The sequence below is a fragment of the Rhinoderma darwinii genome, chromosome 4, assembly GCF_050947455.1.
Source record: "Rhinoderma darwinii isolate aRhiDar2 chromosome 4, aRhiDar2.hap1, whole genome shotgun sequence".
Classification (NCBI taxonomy): Eukaryota; Metazoa; Chordata; class Amphibia; order Anura; family Rhinodermatidae; genus Rhinoderma; species Rhinoderma darwinii.
In genome coordinates, this window is record NC_134690.1 from 299800979 (window position 1) to 299821802 (window position 20824).

Sequence of the window (20824 nt, forward strand, 5' to 3'; positions counted from 1 at the left end):
CTTCCGTGTGCTGCGCGTGATTTTGACGCACCCATTGACTTCAATGGGTGCGCGTTGCGCGAACAGCGCTGAAATATAGGACATGTTGTGCGTTTCAAGCAGCGGACACACGCTGCGTGAAAATCACGGACTGTCTGCACGGCCCCGTAGGCTAACATAGGTCCGTGCGTCGCGCGTTGCACGGACGTATTACGCGCTCGTGTAAATCCTCCCTAAACGTGTACGTTGGGAAAACACCCTTTATGTATATAGTTAAATTTGATATTGAACAAAACGCGAGTAGAGCTCTTGGCTGTGTCCGTCAGTCCCACAGACTTTGAATAGAGTGGCAGCGCGCATTTTCGATTGCCGCTCCATTCAAACTTCTCACCACGGTCATACAGTGAGGAAGTATGGGGGACTCAGGACCCCCATTCTAGTGTTCCGTGGGAGTCCCAGTAGGGGGGTCCCCAGCAATCATACTTTTATCACCAGACCTAGGTTAGATGATAAATGTCATTTGTGGGAAGACCCTTTAATGCTACTTCAGACTTTTTGCTCAAAATAGTTAAAATTACTTAAAATTTTCTTGGCTGCCTTAAGTCCTACTTACATGAATTGTTCAAACAACTCTCCAGCAGGAGCACAAAAGTTCCCTCCGACGATCATACAGAAAAAACCTGCCGAAGTTCTGCAGTTGTTCAGTGTCTGAAAAGTAGGGTAGAAGTGCTGGTGGCAAACATTGATACACACTAGCCCTCCAAAATACCAAGTGAAACCACTTAACACCACGGTAGTTTGGAGGTCTGATGAGGTCAACGATGTACTCTAGTTGCTGTTGCCGACCTGACATATTTCAATCGCTGCTCAGAAAACATAGAAAAAAATATTCTAATTCATTAAAGGGGTTGCCCCACGAAAATACTTTATCACCTATCGACAAACATATCCCTTCCTTTCTCCCATCCCTTAGTCGAACTTGTAGACAAACGTTTTTTTTCAGCAGCACTATGTAAATGCTGATTTTCCGTGCGGATTTGCGCATGTTACCCTCGGCAAATGCCTCAGAATCAGCATTGGATCTGGGGGTTCGGGATCCCCGTTCTAACGATCAGTGGGAGTCCTAGCGGTAGGACCTTCACCGATCATAAAATTTTCACCTATCCTGTGGATAGCTGATACATTATGAGTTTGGAAATACCTCTTTTCAGGTAAACGCCCGAAAAATCGGAAGCAGGCGGCCTCCAAAAATCTGGCCATTGATTTCAATGGGAAAAACTGCGTTCTATTGCAACGGCGTTTTTTACGCGGTCGTTTTTAAAAATGGCCGTGTAAAAAAACTGCTGCGAAAAAGAAGTGCATGTCACTTCTTCAAACGTTTTTGGAGCAGTTTTTCATTGACTTTATAGAAACACAGCTCCAAAAACGGCCGTAACAGACACCGCGAAAAACGCGAGTTTGCTTGAAAAAAAGTTTGAAAATCAGGAGCTGTTTTCCCTTGAAAACAGCTCTGTATTTTCAGACGTTTTTTAGTAAGCGTATGCACATACCCTAAGAGACCCAGCGATGTAGCTGAAAGATGTGGGTGGCACACGGCCATAAAGAGAAGGCCCAAGCTGAACTTTTGCACCAGGGCCCATAAGCCTTTATCTACACCCCTGGAAATATCCATAAAAAAAACACAACAAGATAGACATCTTAATAGAAACTGAATCAGCTCTTAAAATAGTTTGCAAACTGTTATCATCTATTATTAATTTCACCACAAAGGGTGGAGATTTATTTAGCAAGAGAAAAATATGGGGCTGAGTTAGTTGTATTCTTCCACTTGCAGAACAATTGCAACAGTTGGGCCTCATGCACACGACCGTAGCCACGTGCACGGTCGTGATTTTCAGGTCGGATGGCTGCGGAGTCTCACCCGTGGGCCGCCCGTAAATCGCCGTGCACATGGCCGCGACCATTCATTTATATGAGCCTGGATCGCAAAACACGACCGTAATAATACATGTGCATTCTTTTTGCGGTCCAGGCTCCTGGGCCATGCACGGACCGTGGAAACCAGGGTCGTGTGCATGGGCCCATTGAAATGAATGGGGCCGCAATTCAACCGCTTGATCCTGCATGTCACTGAACCCATCAGTGCCGCTGACCTGAAGGATACAGGTTTGAGTACATGATACAGCTGCTCTGTATACAGGATACCAAGCAGCTGTATTTGAAAAAGTAAAAAAAATTCTTAATAAAAATTAAAAAGTTGCACCAAACGCACAGATGCGCTTTTATATAAAAAAATTATATATATAATTTAAAACATTTTTTTCAAAAAGGTGTACATAGCTTTTAAGATGAAAGGCTGGCTTAGTGCTACAGAGCTTAGAAGGCACCACATACGGTCTTGGCTTTTAACAAAGATGTCATAATTTTTATCAAAACCATCAACATGGTGACTCCTGTGACTCTTCAGGAATGTAGAACTAGTCTGCACCATATTCCTAAACTGTTAATGATTTATATCATTTCTTAGTACTGAAGGGATATGAATTTTTATAGGGTTCATTTGCACTTTAGTATGGTAAATATTGGAGTCCGCTCGTACGGTTCCCACATGGACTGCTAATAAGGCCGTGTGAATGGAGCCGTACTAGTGATGAACCCTATATAGGAGTGCGAAGCAATGTAGCTGTAGACAAGCGCCAACTGACCCTAGCCAAGGTTACTGGTGACAGTGCACCTTGTGTAGCAGGGTATATATTGCTGTGCAGAACAAGAAAAATTATAAATGATCTCCCAAAAAACGTACACCGAGGTTGCACTAAATATTTTTCATCAGAATAAGAAAATACTCCTTTTAGCATTCTTAAGGAGAATGTTCAGCCAAGGAGGAGTATAATTTGTGGTAATTACATTTAATAGTACTTAAAATATAGGTATTATTAACAACATAGGCGGTCTATATATGTAGTAACACGCCATCTGTTGTACCACAGCAATTACTCAAAGTTACTTGCCAACATTTTTTCGATGGCTGCAGGAGAAGTGGCACAATTTACCTCCTCTCTCCTATAGTTAAAGGTTCAATGGGGACATGGAGTCGGCTCAAAATGCACTGTAAAACTGTGGTATTACTACAACTCGAGGGGGACTTCAAGGTTTCCCTATGGGAACCAGCGTTGAAAGTGATCTTTCAAAAAATCCAAAATGGTCAGATGGTTAATCCCACCCACAAGTAATTGCGGTAATGCCACAATTTTACCAAGAATCAGGACAATTTTGACTTTAGTGCAGAATGGTTAATGCCTTATGGGGGTTTTTTTTTTTACTTTCCTCTGCATCAATAGGGGTAAAACACAGTTCTATCATTTCTTTCGTCACTTCCCTTTCTCCCATCCCTTGGTTGAACCTGATGGGCATATGTATTTTTTTTATCAACCGTATTAATTATGTAACTAGTTTTGATAAAAATCTCGACTACAGCTCATCTAGCTGCCAAAATTCGTGGTCTATTTAAACAATGATCTTGTCGCTAACAACTGTCAAGCATTAGGTTTGTGTATTTCTAGGCCTTGTGGACATGGTCATAGTTGGGATCTGTATTATATAGATTCTAAATATGGCACTTATACTGTACCTCGGTCAATCTTTACTTTTTATTACAGAGCTGCTCTCCCCTACAGTACTCCAAGGAGGCACAGCGAATGTAATACAGTTCCGAACAATCGAAATGATAATTGCCCAGTGTAAGGCAATTGTGTACATGCACAAAAATATCAACAATAAAGTTTATCATTGAACAAAATCAATTAAAACGGCATAAAAACCATTGATATTGGCAATGGCATCAGCGGCAGCAACATTTAGGCTGGGTTCACACGACCTATTTTCAGACGTAAACGATACGTATTATGCCTCGTTTTACGTCTGAAAATAGGGCTACAATACGTCGGCAAACATCTGCCCATTCATTTGAATGGGTTTGCCGATGTACTGTGCAGACGACCTGTCATTTACGCGTCGTCGTTTGACAGCTGTCAAACGACGACGCGTAAAAATACAGCCTCGGCAAAAGAAGTGCAGGACACTTCTTTCAGACGTAATTTGAGCCGTTCTTCATTGAACTCAATGAAGCACAGCTCAAAATTTACGGCTGTCAGAGAAGCCTCGCAAAATGCGAGGAGGAGCATTTACGTCTGAAACGAGGCAGCTGTTTTCTCCTGAAAACAGTCTGTCTTTTCAGACGTAAAAGCCTGCTACCGTGTGCACATACCCTTACAATACATTTGCCTGCCTAGTGCATGGCTCTCACATGAGCCATTACTCGTCATGGACTGCGCTGCCTGCCGACTTTGCTCTGATAAAAAAAAAGAAAAAAAAATTGTCAAATATTCAGAACAATTTTTCCATTTACTAATCGTTCATCAGTGATTGGAAATATTGTTCCGTGTGACTGGGCCTTTAGTCACAATCCTATGATTACTATTCTTTAGGAGAATAAAATTTGAGACCTCAGTGTTCGCAGTACATGCCGAAAAACACCACTTATCAGGTAATCCAGTTAAATAGGGTATTTATCATTCGAAAGTAAATTTCAAACAGATCTTGAAGCAGCAAACATTCCGCTAACGACAGCGCGTCTAATGACATCGGTTGGAACTACAGAGACAAGTGGTTGTATGAACCTCTGGAATGCGAATTCTTAACGGACAGGTACAACAAACACGCTATAGGCTTGCCTGTCACATGAATCTGTATAGCACTGATGAATGGAAACACACCATTAAATAAACAATATTTGAGGTGTACACAAAAGCTAAATTGTAAACTATTGGAAGTAATTCATGCATTCTATGCCCAACACCTCAACAGGTCACATGGGAGTCTGAATCCTATTTGGTATTGTCTAATGTTTATCCAAGGACAGATGGACTAAGTACAGTACAGTAGGTTTTTTAAATTTCTTTTATACTGATGCTGTCATAACAGCAGACTGTTGTGTGTGTGTGTGTGTATATATGTAACTCGGCTGTATCCAGCAATAGACCAAAAATTTTTTTTAGCAAATCGCTCCACTTTGGGCCATGCCTTTCTGTCTTTGACAGGTACCATAGCATATATTTATTTTTTTGTGGCGATGAACACAGTAGCAGGTCAACATACCTTCGTCACGTAAAAACCTATGGAATGTTACAGTATAAATTTGTTTTTGGTATATGTCAGACATATGGCCCAAACCTGATGTGAACAGAGACATAGTGGATTAAACTGCATAAACCGATTCATTTTCTGCAATCAACATTAGAACGGAAAACACAATTTTACCGGAAACCATTCACATTGCGCTATACTTTTCGGTAAAAAAAAATAAAAAATGTAATGACCGTATATATTATATAGGTGTGTTTTACATATTATTCTATTCATTTTCATAGTATTTGGCTGTGGTCGTTGTAATGGCTGCTATAAGTTGTAGTTACTTTTTGAATACTGAATCTGTTAAACCAAAATAACTCAGACATGCCTGAGAAGAGAGTTAGGACAAGATAAGGACACATGGAAAAGAAGTATTACCTGTTAGGAAAAGTGGTGGAGTTGCCTATACCAACCAACCAACTTCCATTCTTCAGAGGCAGAGTGAAAGCTGCAACACTATTGCTTGCAATGAGCAACTGCTCCACTTTTCATTAGCACTATTTCTCTTTTGTTATATCAGTTTTTATAGTTACAACAACAAAATGTTCCAAAAACACTTTGGAACATTATAAGTATACAAGCGGGAACAACAAGGAACTCTCTACCGGAGTCCATACAAGGAGAATGTGAAACTTGGAGTACCTATGCCACTTTTAGGGCTTGTCCACACGTAACGCAGAAATTCTGCTGCGGAAAAAACGCACCATTTCCTGCATTTTTTACTGCACAAAATCGTGCAAATTTTGCTACGTTTTTCTCAATGTTGGGAGATGGTGATATCTTCTCTGAAAAACGCAGGAATAAACATGCTTTGCTTCTACTGTATTCTGCTGCGTATTTTCCTGTCCACAATTCCGCTACATGTGGACATGCCCTTAAGCTGGATTCCCATGTAGCGTAAACGCTCCGGAATTTCCACAACCGAATTCTGTGCGGAAATTCCACAGCATTTACAGCAGCAGCAAGGTAAGTGAGATTTAGAAAATCTCATGCCCATGCTGCGAAAAAAACAAAACACTTAGGCCCCAATTCCCCCGAAAATCCACAAGACAATTGCGGCCCCATTCATACCTAAGGGGCCATGTGCACGGTCCGCGATTTGCGGGCGGCTCACGTGTGACACTCCACGGCCAGCCGACCTGAAAATCACGGCCGTGCACATGGCCATTATTTTCTATGAATTTATATATAAATTTGGACCAACTGTTTCATTGTTGATTTATCCACAACAGAAAGTAGACCCCCCCCCCCCCCCCCTCCCTGCCCCAAGGTATTCATTTAACAACATAAAGATTTGAAAATCTGCAGTGTAAAATGGCTGTGTGGATGAGAAAAATCTCACTTGCCTTGTACTGTAATCCGCTGCAGACTTTACCTGTGCAAATCAGCAGGCACGTTTGACGCGGAAACTGCGTCGTAAAATGCGCCAAAAAACGGCCGAAAATGCCTCCTATTGATTTCAATGGAAGGCGGAGGCGTTTTTCCCGTGAGCGGAAAAACTGCTCGCGGGAAAAAGAGACATGCCCTATCTTCGGCCATTTACATCTCTGACCTCCCATTGACATCAATGGGAGGCAGAGAAAGTGTATTTTGCGGCGATCTTGCCCGCGGCGCTCAATGGCCGCGGGTGAAAAACGCAGCGAAAATCGGTGTGCAGGCAGAACAAAATCTGCCTCAAAATTCCAAACAGACTTTTGAGGCAGAATTTCTGCCTGCAAAAAACCCAGTGTGAATCCAGCCTAAGGGTATGTTCACACGGCCTATTTACGGACGTAATTCGGGCGTTTTTGCCCCGAATTACGTCTGAAAATAGCGCCTCAATAGCGCTGACAAACATCTGCCCATTGAAAGCAATGGGCAGACGTTTGTCTGTTCACACGAGGTGTATATTTACGCGCCGCTGTCAAATGACGGCGCGTAAATAGACGCCCGCGTAGAAGAAGTGACCTGTCACTACTTTGGCCGTAATTGGAGCCGCTATTCATTGACTCCAATGAATAGCAGCGCTAATTACGGCTGTAATTGACGCGGCGTTCAAGCGCCTGCACATGCCGGTACGGCTGAAATTGCGGGGATGTTTTCAGGCTGAAACATCCCCGTAATTTCAGCCGTTACGGACCCCCGCCGTGTGAACATACCCTAAGGCTATGTTCACACAGAGTATTTTGGGGGAGGAATATCTGCCTCAAAATTCCGTTTGGAACTTTGAGGCAGATATTCCTCTCCCTGCACGCCGATTTTCGCGGCAATTATCGCGCCGTTTTTCGCCCGCGGCCATTGAGAGGTCGGAGGCGGAAGCGCCCGAAGATAGGGCATGTCGCTTCTTTTTCCCGCGAGGCAGTTTTACTGCTCGCGGGAAAAAGACGCCGACGCCTCCCATTGAAATCAATGGGAGGCGTTCTCGGGCCGTTTCTGCCGAGTTTTGCGACGCGGTTTCCGCGTCAAAAAACTCTGCAAAATACCCCGTGTGAACATAGCCTAAGGCTGGAGATACATGGTGACTTTGGCCGCGACACAGGTCGCACAGTCAGAGACCGCTATGTCCCATAGCAGACACCGCAAGTAATGAAAATCAATGTGGTCGCGTTGCGACCTGCAAGTAACTGCAATACGACAGTTTGGATTTCTTGCAACTGTCACTACGCAGCAACTTGCACGTTGCGAAACATCCACATTGACTTTTATTATTTGCAATGTAGGATACGGGACATAGCGACCTTTGGCGGGGCAACGTGTCGCGGCCAAAGTTGCCAGGAGGCAGACAGACAGACAGATAAATATATTTATTGAAAAAAAGTTTACTTACTAACAAACGTTTCTGTGATCGTGGTCACAGAATTCACATGACCAAAGACCACACTGACAGATGTATCCCAGAGCTAAATGCTGCCGGGGATCAGCAAACAAGCCAACTCTGCAGGACGTTCTGGAACGTCCTTGCAGAGTTAAAGAGGCTCTGTCACCACATTATAAGAGCTCTATCTCCTACATAAGGAGATGGGCGCTATAATGTAGGTGACAGTAATGCTTTTTATTTAATAAATCTATCTATTTTTACCACTTTATTAGCGATTTTAGATTTATGCTAATGAGTTGCTTAATGCCCAACTGGGTGTATTTTTACTTTAGACCAAGTGGGCGTTGTACAGAGGAGTGTATGACCAATCAGCGTCATGCACGCCTCTCCATTCATTTAGGCCGGACGTTTATAGTCTATGGGCGGTCCGCAACTTAAGGAAAAACATTTTTATATCAATTTGCTTTTAGTGTTTTATTTTTAAAAAAATTATTTATTTGTGTGTGTTTTACTTTTATTTTTTTTCACTTTTTCTTCCCTATGGGGGCTGCCATTTTTTTTTTCCATCTCTGTATGTGTCAATTAACGACACATACAGATATGGAATATGGCACATACGGGGCCCGTTCCATCCACTATGCTGTACGCCGTCTGTGTGGGAACGGCGCATGCGCCGCTCCCACACAGTCCAAATTGAAGGTCTTCGGCCGAGCAACGTCCGGCGCCATTTTCTTGTGGACCGGAAGCTGCGGCCGGACAGTAAGATTACTACTTCCGGTCGCGGCTTCCGGACTTGTGCACTTGGAGCGGAGGGAGCAGACTGAGCGGACGGACCGGAGGGAGCGGCGGCGGCAGGAGCAGGTAAGTTAGGTCTGTGTATGTACGTGTTTTACTGTGTGTTTACTAGTGTATGTAAACCTACTACACTGTGTGTTAGCTCAAAAAATGGCGCCACACAGTGTAGGAGGTTTGACCGTTCAATCCCCTCCTTTTTCCTGGCACTAGCCAGGATAAAGGAGGGGGGATTCTGTGAGCTCACTAGAGCGAGTGAGTTTTCTCAAATTTTGCAGCATAAAGCAATGTGGTTGCTTTACCACATGCCAATGCTGCAATTTTGGGAATTGCTCCATCTAGTGACCAGCACTGGGAAATGTTATAAATTAGAATCTAATTTATAATATTTCCTGACTCGTGAAAAAATTAAAAAAATTAGTGTATATGTGATTAAACATTGTTCTAACTGTTTAACCCCTTAAGGTCTAAGCCTATTTTGGCCTTGTGGACACAGCCGATTTTTTCACATCTGATATGTGTTACTTTATGTGGTAATAACTCCAGAATGCTTTTGCCTATCCAAGCGATTCTGAGATTGTTTTCTCGTGACATGTTGTACTTTATGATACTGAAAAAATGTTGTCGTTAAATTCAATATTTATTTGTAAAAAACACCAAAATTTAGAGAAAATGTGCAAAAATCTGCATTTTTCTAAATTGTAATGTATCTGCTTGTAAATCCGATAAAAATACTACACAAAATAGTTACTAGTTAACATTTCCTATATGTCTACTTTATGTTTGCATCGTTTTTTTGAACGTGCTTTTATTTTTCTAGGACGTTACAAGGCTTAGAACTTTAGCAGCAATTTCTCGCATTTTCAAGAAAATTTCAAAAGGCTATTTTTTCAGGGACCAGTTCAGTTCTGAAGTGGCTTTGAGGGCCTTATATATTAGAAACTCCCTATAAAACACCCCATTTTAAAAACTGCGCACCTCAAAGTATTCAAAACAGCATTCAGAAATTATTTTAACCCTTTAGGCATTTCACAAGAAATAAAGCAAAGTAGAGGTGACATTTACAAATTTCAACTTTTTTTTTTTTTACGAAATTCATTTGTAATACAGTTTTTTTTTTCTGTACCACAGAAGGTTTTACCAGAGAAATGCAACTCAATATTTATTGCCCAGATTCTGCAGTTTTTAGAAATATCCCACATGTGGCTCTAGTGCGGTAATGGACTGAAGCACCGGCCTCCGAAGCAAAGGAGCTCCTAGTGGATTTTGGGGCCTCTATTTTATTAGAATATATTTTAGGCACCATGTCAGGTTTGAAGAGGTCTTGTGGTGCCAAAACAGTGGAAACCCCCCAAAAGTGACCCCATCTTGGAAACTACACCCCTCAAGGAATTTTTCTAGGGGTATAGTTAGCATTTTTAGCCCACAGGTTTTTTGCTAAATTTATTGGAACTGGTCTGTGAAAATGAAAATATACTTTTTTTCTGAAAAAACATACGATCTTTTCGTTTTTACAAGGAATAAAGGAGAAAAATCCCCCCAACATTTGTAAAGCAATGTCTCCCGATTACGGCAATACCCCATATGTGGTAATAAACTGCTGTTTGGACCCATGACAGGGCTCAGAAGGGAACGAGGGCCATTTGGATTTTGGAGCGCAGATTTTGCTGGATTGGTTTTCGGTGCCATGTCGTGTTTGCAAAGCCCTGGAGGGACCATAACAGTGGAAACTCCCCAAAAGTGACCCCATTTTGGAAACTAAACCCCTCAAGGAATTTTTCTAGGGGTATAGTTAGCATTTTGACCCTACACGGTTTTTGCTGAATCTATGGGAATTATGCCGTGAAAATGAAAATCTAAATTTTTCTAATAAAATTTAGTTTTAGCTCAGATTTTTTCATTTTTACAACAGATAAAGGAGAAAAAACACCCCAATATTTGTAAAGCAAACTCTTCTGAGCACAGCAATACCCCATATGTAGTAATAAACTGCTGTTTGGACACATGGCGGAAGTTAGAAAGGACGGAGCGCCATTTGACTTTTGGAGCTCAAGTTTTGCTGGAATGGTTTGCGGCCCCATGTCACATTTGCAAAGCCACTGAGGGGCCAAAATAGTGCAAACCTGGCAAAAGTGACCCCATTTGGGAAACTATACCCCTCGTGGAATTTATCTAGCGGTATAGTGAGCATTTTGACCCCACAGTTTTTTTACTGAATTATTGGGATTATGCAGTGAAAATGAAAAATCTACATTCTTTCCACTAAAATGTTGAATTGTTTTCATTTTCACAAGGAATAAAGGAGAAAAAGCGCCCCAATAATTGTAAAGCAATTTCTCCCGAGTACGGCAATATCCCATATGTGGTTATAAACTGCTGCTTGGATACACCGCAGGGCTCAGAATGGCAGGAGTGCTACTTGGCATGTAGATTTTGGTTGATTGTTTTTTGGGTGCCATGTCGCATTTGCAGAGCCCCTGAGGTACCCGTACAGTAGAAACCCCTGAGAAGTGACTCCATTTTGGAAACTTTACCCTTCAGGGTAATCATCTAGGGGTGTACTGAGCATTTTGATCCCACAGGTGTTTCATAGATTGTATTAGAATCAGGCAGTGAAAATGAAAAAAAAAAAAAATGTTTCCCAAAAATATGTCGTCTTGCACCCAATTTTTTTCCCCACAAGGGGTAATAGGAGAAAAAACAACACATAATTTGTTACCCAATTTCTCCCGAGTACGGCAATACCCAATGTGAGGCCCTAAACTGCTGTTTGGGCACATAGCAGAGCTCAAAATGGAAGGAGTGCCATGTGGCTTTTAGAGCACAGATTTTGCTGGACTGGTGTAGGGGCGCCATGTCGCATTTGCAGAGCGCTCTTAGGTACCAGAGTAGAGTGTAAAACCCTTAGAAGTGACCCCATTTGGTAAACTACACCCCTCAAGGCATTTATCATTTGCCTGGACATATGACAGGGCTTAGGAGTGAAAGGCGCATGCGAGACCTATTTTGGCGATTTTCGCAGCATTAGCCCACAACGGCAGGGCTCTGAGGTCAAATAGTAAAACAAACCCCCAAGTAGTGACCCCCATTTTGGAAACTGCACCCCTCAAGGCATTTTATTAACGGGTGTAGTGAGCATTTTGACCACACAGGTTTTTTTTTTTTATATTAGAAATGAATGCTCAGTGGATGGTGCAAAGTGAAAATTGCAAATTTCCACGGGTATGTGCCATTTTAGTGCACAATATTTTGTGCCCAGTTCGTGCCACTGAAGACAAATACCTCAAACTGTTAAGCGGGTTCTCCCGGCTATGGCGATGCCATATATGTGGACGTACACTGCTGCTTGGGCACGCTGCAGGGCGCACCATTTGGCTTTTGGAGCGTGGATTTTGCTCGCTAGTTGTTTTGTTTGGGGTTTTGCTGGTATTTCAGTTATGATGTGGGGGCATATGTAAGCTGTGCGGGGAACATCAGGGTATAATAAGAGAGTATAATAATGGGGTAAATAAATAATTATCCACAGATATGTGGCCGGTGTCACACTGATAAATGGCGCCCGATCTTATCCGCTTTTGGACACTTTGCACATTTTGCATCGCCATATTCTGAGAGACAAAACGTCTTAATTTTTTCTCCACCGGAGCCGTGTGAGGGCTTAATTGTTGCGGGACAATCTGTAGATTTCATTGCCACCATTTTGGGGTACATGCGTTTTTTTTGTTTTTTTTTTATCACTTTGTATTTCACTTTTGTGGCAAGCCAGGTGACCAAAAACCTGCAATTCTGATGATTTTTATTATTTATTTTTTTTACGGCGTTCGCCATGCGCTATGAATGACAATTTTACGTTATTCTGCGGGTCGGTACGATTACGGCGATATCATATATATATATATATATATATATATATAGTTTTTCTTATGTTTTGCAGCGTCTGCACGATAAAAGCACTTTTGTTTCAAATTTATTTTTGGTGTCACCATATTCTGAGAGCGATAACTTTATTTTTCCGTCAAAAAAGCGGTGGGAGAGCTTGTTTTTTGCGGGACGGGCTGCGTTTTTTAATGGTATAATTTTGGGGTACATGCAACTTTTAGATCCCTTTTTTTTATTATTCTGTTTTGCAAGGGGTAGTGACTAACAAACAGCGATTCTGGAATAGTTTTTTATTTAATTTTTTTTACGGTGTTCACCGTACGGGTAAAATAGCGTGATATTTTTATAGTTTGGGTCGTTACGGATGCGGGGATACCACATATGTGTACTTTTTTTTTAATGTTTTTTGGTTTTTCCTATAATAAAAAGACTTATTATAGGAAAAAAGGCTGTTAGTGTTTTTTAACATGAAACTTATTTTTTTTTTTACTTTTTTACAACATTTTTATTAACTTGTTTTAACTTTTTCTTTTGTCCCAATAGGGTACTTGAAGGCATGAAGCCCTGATCGCTATTCTAATACACTGCACTACCTACATAGTGCAGTGTATTAGAGCTGTCAGCTATTCACTGACAGCAAGCCTATTAGGCTTCGCCTCCCGGCGGGGCCTAATAGGCTTCCGTACTAGGAAGCGATTGTTAGGCTATGTCATTAGCAACCATAGGGTACGATCTAATCACTTAGATGAAGCGATGGCTACAGCTAAGGGGTTAATCGCCCGGATCGGAGCCTTGCTCCGTTCCTGGCCATTAGGGCACGATGACAGCTGTGACAAACAGCTGACACCCGCGCCCGTGGCAACCATCGTGGTTGCCGACAGGCTACAAGCCACTTCGATGAATCGATCACGTTTATCGATGCATCGAAGGGGTTAATCGGCCGGATCTGAGCCTAGCTCCGGTCCTGGCCGTTGCAGAGGGGCGTCGGACAGCCGATTCCAGGCGGTGATAACGCTGGCTCAGCTTCTGAGCCAGCGTCATCACATACACACGTCATAGAGCAGTGATTAGTCAGTCTGCTTTGACTGACCAATCACAGCGATCGCTGGCAGGAGACCGCTGTGAATGGTCCCCTGCCGTCTTACTGTGCCGATCAACTGTCATAAACAGTTGACGGCACAGTTCTGTCACCTTGTCCTTTGACAGGGTGATAGTTTTTAGCCAGGACGCACCGGTAAAGCACTTCAATGCAGGACGTACCGGTGCGTCCTGGTGCGCTAAGGGGTTAACTAAAAAAAAAAAATTCTCGAGAGATCACCCTGTGACGTCACTCACTTCCTGCCCCAGGTCCTGCATCGTGTCGGACGAGCGAGGACACATCGGCACCAGAGGCTACAGTTGATTCTGCAGCAGCATCGGCGTTTGCAGGTAAGTAGCTACATCGACTTACCTGCAAACGCCGATGCTGCTGCAGAATCAACTGTAGCCTCTGGTGCCGATGTGTTCTCGCTCGTCCGACACGATGCAGGACCTGTGAGTGACGTCACAGCGTGATCTTTCGAGAACACACTGTGTGTCTGCACTGCCAGAAGCTGGGCGTTCTGAAGAGAAGTGGATGATACTTCTCGTCAGAACGCCCAGCTAGTAAAAGAAGTAAAAACGCCCCGATGTACGCACATAATACACGCCCAGTTGTACTTTTACTTTAAACACACCCAGTTGTACTTTTGCAAGCCTCATTTGCATAAATACAAAAATGGTCATAACTTGGCCAAAAATGCTCGTTTTTTAAAAATAAAAACGTTACTGTAATCTACATTGCAGCGCCTATCTGCTGCAATAGCAGGGGTTGCAAAATCTGGTGACGGAGCCTCTTTAAAGGGAACCTGTCACCAGCATTTTAGCTATAAAGCCAGCAATACCTGGTGAAAGTGGGTGAAAAATCATTGTCATCTAAGCTATAAATATGTTCTAAGTAAGCTCTGTAGCTTTAGTATTCCATTTTTCAGTGGTCCCACACCGTATGCAAATGAGCAGAAAAGAGTCAAATCTTCATCTGAAAAGAGTGATTTTCATTCCTCCAGCGTCTCAGAGTGGGCTCCACCTCCTTTTTTGATTGACAGCTCCTTAGCCAATCAGGGCCAGACAGGTGGCAATGGTGGGCGGGGTTAAGAAGCTGCATCCCAGAGGGAAAAATAATTACCATAAAAGGCGGGAAGAGTTTAAACGACGATATTTACAGACAGAGGAGGACTTCAGGAAAGAAGAGAACAGGAACGAACTCTGGACAGCTGCGGCCATTGAGGGGTCAGGCGAGTTTAACAGGTAAGATGCTGATGACAGGATCCCTTTAAGTAGCTCAGGCTGTATAGTAATAAGGAGTTGCACGTGCTTCGTGCACCCAGCCCTGCTATGTGCATGAGACAATGGGCAGCTGGGTTGGAATTTTAAAATAAACATGTTTGTTTTTGGAAAATAAGGGTAAGGCCACACGGTGCATTGTTGACGCAGTTTTGTTGCAACTTTGTTGCGTTTGAAAACCGCATGCAGTCAACTGCATGCATTTTTCATCTTTGTAATGCTGTAGTTCTGTTGCGTTTTTTAACCCCTTCCCTCTTTGGTCACTTTTGACCTTCCTGACAGAGCCTCATTTTTCAAATCTGACATGTTTCAGTTAATGCGGTAATAACTTCGGCATACTTTTACCTACCCAAGCGATTCTGAGATTGTTTTCTCGTGACACATTGGACTTTAGGTTACTGCCAAACTTTGCTCGATACATTCAGTATTTAGTTATGAAAAACATTTAGCAAAAAATTAGCATTTTTCTAAATTTAAATGTATCTGCTTGTAAGGCCGGATTCACACGAGCGTGTGCGTTTTGGGCACGCAAAAAACGCTGCGTTTTGCATGCGCAAAAGGCACTTAACTGCTCCGTGTGGCAGCCCCGTATGATGCGCGGCTGCGTGCTTTTCCCGCAGCCGCCATCATTATGACACCTTGTTTGTAAACAGATAAGCACGTGGTGCTTTTCTGTTTTCATTCATAGTTTGACAGCGGTTGCGTGAAAAACGCAGGTCCCACGGAAGTGCTTCCGTGTCACATATGTGCTTTTCACGCACCCATTGACTTCAATGGGTGCGTGATGCGCGAAATACGCCCAAAGAACGGACATGTCGTGACTTTTTCGCAGCGGACTCACGCTGCGTAAAAATCACGCAACTGTCTGCACTGCCCCATAGACTAATATAGGTCCGTGCTACGCGCGTACAGTCACATGCAAACAATCACCCGGCGTGCCACCAGAGCTGGATCGCCAGGGAAAGCATAGGCAAATACTGCCTCTTTTGTTAATTTATCTCATTTGCAGCCATTGCCTAATTTTTTATTTTTTTTTTAGAACCCAGATAACCCTTTAAGACGACATAGAGCGGGATACCCCACTCAATGCCAGAAAAGAAAGCTGCTCTGTAAGAACGGCTGCCACTCTGGCAGACCCGATGCGTTCACACATTTCCTCAGACAACCATTCATTTGAATGGCTGGCTTGTAATTCTACATCAGATGATCGCTAGCTTCTTTTTAAAAAGTGGTTGCCTTCATTACACACCGCCTTAAAACCTTTCCCTGCCAAGGACGTACCTAATATGTCCTGGCAGGGAAGCAATGAAATAGCCAAGGGCGTTTCTAATGTGTCCTTGCTTATATTGACCCTAGCTCAAGCTAGATCACAGCTAGAGACACAATCCTGTTCTAAAGCAAGGAACCTTTCCCTAATGAGAAGAATTTTGCCCGAGCTAGAGAAAGTTCTATTGGGAGCTGTATTTACTTGCAGCTTTCACTTCAGAGCAGGGGGGCTAGCTGGGGACATGCAGGGAGGAGGAGGATCAGTAATCCTTCTCCTGTCACTGTATGGCTTCAGATGACTCCCAGGGGAGGACTAAAACTTTTGTTAATGTTATCAACTCCCCTTAATATGGATAAATCCATCATTTTCCGTGTCAATGTTTAATGCAGATGTGAATGAGGTGTATGAAGTGTTAATATAAGCATTGAATGAGACCTAACCAATTCTATATGTATAGGTAAACATATGGGGGTATTCCAGACTGAAGCATTTTTCACCATTCCACTGGATAGGTGATAAATGCTAGACTGGTGGGAGTCCGACTGCTGGGACTACCACCGATCACCATAACGAGGGAACCCCTGCCAACCCATTCTCCCCAGCCACAAAACAGCAGCTAGGAAGAGGTTGAATAAAGTGGCGGCCAGGCATGCGCCCTACCACTCCATTTAGACTATATGGCGCTGACGGAAAAAGCCAAGAAATGTGCTCGGCTGTTTCAGTCAGTGCCATCAAAACTGCTCTGAGCTTGTGGTGTCCATGCCACAACAGGTCAATGTTCAGGTAGGTGCTACGTATCAAAGTGGCATCCACATGACTACCAGGACCCAGCAGAACACTGCCTCCGTCAGCTTGCCTTCTTCCCATAGTGCTTTCCCTGTGCCCAGGTAAGCAATGTGCACGCACGTAGCCATTCACATGATGTAAGAGGAAGCACTAGATGAGTTGGTAGCCCACACTGATGACTAAGCCTTCTGTTACCAGCTAATAGAGAGCAGGAATGCCAACTGGCTGAATCGTGGATTTATCACTATTTATTTCATTTTACTGGATTCTTCTACGTTGCTGCTTGAGGGGGTCCCAAGAAAAGGGGATTGTGCTACCTGCAAGAGTTTTTAAGAATACTACACCAGCTAGATATTACATGTGCGAATATGATATTCTGACTTCCCATTCACACACAGTACAGTTTGGAGCACAAGCGGTTTTCTCCTATGAATCACATACTCTACATCTGGCATTTTACCCTATTTTCTTAAACAGAATAAAAAACAAAAATGCATTAGGTTAAATTCTAACAAAATCACAGAAAATAAAATCGCTATTGCAATAAGGTGTCGCAGAGACCAGAAGTTTATTCAGGCAACACGTTTCAAAATTGAATTTCTCGCTCAGAACTTCTGGTCTCGGCAGCGCTTAATCGCAACAGCGAATTTATTCTCCGTAATCTTGTTGTCTTTATTCCCGGCCAACTGGTCTTCGATGAAATAGCCGCTAGACCTAAAAGCATTCCTTAGCGTTGTGCCTAACCTAGAACAACCACAGTAGGCAAGTGAATTTCATACCCATCCCCCAACCGAAAATATCAGAATTTAACCTGAAATGCAAAAAAGCACGCCATGGGGTGAATTCCGCCGGTAATGACAGTGCGGTAATGACAGTTTCACACCGTGCCAGTAGCACCCATTAGTGAGCCCAGCCTGAACTCAGCCCAGGTTTAAACAGTGGAAAGGATAAAGCAGTCCACTATTGTGAATGACGACCTAGTAGTACTGTACAGGAGTAGTCACCGGTCCCATGAGGTAGTGTGGCAGGACTTTTCGGTGAAACTCAGCTGCTCTTTGCCCCAGGGCCCCTCCCACTTCCAGGCTCGTGACAAGTGTGACCCCGGGCCTGGCTGCAGGGTGAGAGTACATAAGTGGGGGACATGGTTGCTCATATACCGTGCCCTCTTCACCTCAGCATCCATCTTTCTGTCCTCTCCACTCTGCCAATTTAGATCAGTACGGGAACTGTCAATTCAGTGCCCTCCCCCCGCTGCCCACCTGGATGTGGACTTGTAACTTTCCCCCTGCCCCCTTTGGACTGCCTCTATTAGGAATTTCTCGTAAGCCCCTCACCTCCCCTCATTCGCAATAGCACTGTGAGCTCGGTGTTATGCTTCTATTTCACTGACCACTCCGGCTTCTGTCAGTGTCCCTCATTGTGCTGCCCTGCCTGTCTCTTCCCCTCCTCCTGGTCTTCAGAAAACTAGCCCTTCCGCTCCCTCCAAACGAACTACCCGCGACCCCGGTAACCTACCTCCCCCTGTGAAGCTCAGCTTACCTTTTTGGCCATGCTGTGCCCCTCCAGATCACTTGTACCCCGGCAGCCAGAAATACAGGGAAGCTAACACAGCACTACCTCTTCCTGTCCCAGCCTCTCTCAGCCTGTGTGGTGTGTGTGTGTGTATACAGGCCTGCTGCTGCTGACTCCCTCTATCTACAGCACGGCGCCATTACCAAAACTACCCAGTGCCACAATCTTCCACTAAAGCACATATATATTGTGACGTTTTATATATACAGCCTTTACCAGCCGCTGAATGCGGCACAAGTATCCAAGAGGTGCTGCTAGCTCACTTCCTGTGCCTAATAAACTATCATATGTGCACCATGTTTTTAATCTCCATGTGGGGGAAATTAATCAAAACTGTCTGACAGTAACACTGAATTTGTTGGCCATAGCAACCAATCGCAGTACAACTTTAATTTTTCTATAGCAGCTTAAAAAATGAAAGCTGAGCTCTGATTGGTTGCTATTGGCAGTTTTAGGGCCCCTTTACACTGGCAGATCCTTGCCTAATTACAGGCGCTGATCAACAATAGTGACATGTCGGTCGGCACTTGTTTTCTCCATTTACATGGCGCAATGATTCTGGCTATATGTTGGCGGCATTTAGGTCATATTATCCCCATACAGTTTGCTTATATGTCTATATGACATTACAATATTGCCTGTACATATAAAATGAACAGACGTGTTCGGGCATACCCGGGTAAGGGATTGTGCCAAGATAAACATTCATAGACTGTCCACAGAGTAGATGATAAACGTCTGATCGCTGGGGCCCCCCACCGATGGAACCACCACCGTTCACTAGAATGGGGGTCCCAAACCCCCGTTCCTCCCCACTGCATGACCGGAGTGAGGACAACTTTGAAGGGAGCTACGATTGAGTATGTGCGGTGTTTCTCTCAGCCCCATAGACCTTGAATGTGTAGGCAGTTTGGCCGCTGCTCCATTCAAGCTCCTCCTGCGGACAGTGAAGTGAGGAAGAACAGGGGGATGAGGACCCAGTGATCGGTGGTGGTCCCAGCATTGGGGCCTGCATGATCAGACATTTATAACCTACTCTAGATAGGTAATAAATGTTGGCACACAACCCCTACAACCTGGCTGCCAGTATAAAGCCAGCAGCCTCAGCGAATTGCAGTGTACTTGTGTATAGGGATACTGAATCAAAATGGCAATTTTTTTATTTTATTTTTTTGAAGATATAGTGCATAAATAATGTAGTACATTTATAGAAGACCAATATGGCTGAATACTGAAGTAATGCTCTGTCACCAGATTATAAATGCCCTATCTCCTAAATAATCTGATTGGCGCTGTAATGTAGATAACAGTGGTTTTTATTTTGAAAAACTATCATTTATGAGCAATTTTAGATTTATGCTAATTCGTTTCTTAATGCCCAACTGGACGTTTTTTAACTTTGGTCATCGTCATACACTTCTCTTCACAACGCCCACTTGGTCAAATCGGCATCATACACTTCTCTCCATTCATGTCCATTTGTACTCAGTACAGCGTGATCACGCTGTCCTGTCACATACACCCACAGTAACTTTACAGAGGGGTCTTGAGAGTGAATAGACATCGCCTCCAGCCAGGACGCGATTTTTATTCACACTCCCAACACTTCGGTAACATTTGTGTGGGACTTAATAGCTGCACAGCGTGATTTTGCTGTGCTGTCATTCATAGCGTGATCTCGCGAGATCACGCTGTGCAGCTATTAAGTCCCACACAAACTTTACCTAAGTGTCGGGAGTGTGAACAGACATCGTGTCCTGGCTGGAGGCAATGTCCATTCACTTTCAAGACACCTCAGTAATGTTAATGTGGGTGTATGTGACAGCACAGAAAGATCACACTGTGCTGAGTACAAATGGACATGAATGAAGTGAAGTGTATGACGCTGATTGGTCAGCGTCATACACTTCTCTTTACAACGCCCACTTGGCCAAAAGTTAAAAAACGCCCAGTTGGGCATTAAGAAAGTAATTAGCATAAATCTAAAATTGTTCATAACGTGGTCAAAAATTATCGTTTTTCAAAATAAAAAACCACTGTTATCTATATTACAGCACCAATCATATTATGTAGGAGATATGGCCCTTTTAATGTGGTGACAGAGCCTCTTTAACCCCTTCCCGACCACCCCACGTAGATTAACGGGCTACAGAGCTGGTCCTTGTGCCTGCAGCCCGGCATCTCCCAGTACAGGATGCTAC

At 43.5% G+C, this 20824-nt stretch overlaps 1 protein-coding gene across 1 annotated transcript in view; it reads right to left on the reverse strand.

Moving 5' to 3' along the window:
* SNX9 (sorting nexin 9) overlaps nt 1-18844 on the reverse strand; it is a 154701-nt gene extending 135857 nt beyond the window's left edge. Inside the window, exon 1 of the mRNA XM_075862664.1 lies at nt 18591-18844. Within this exon, the coding sequence (XP_075718779.1) occupies nt 18591-18602 (12 nt within the window). The 5' untranslated portion in view covers nt 18603-18844. The remainder of the gene's footprint in view (nt 1-18590) is intronic.
* Nucleotides 18845-20824: the final 1980 nt, after the last annotated feature.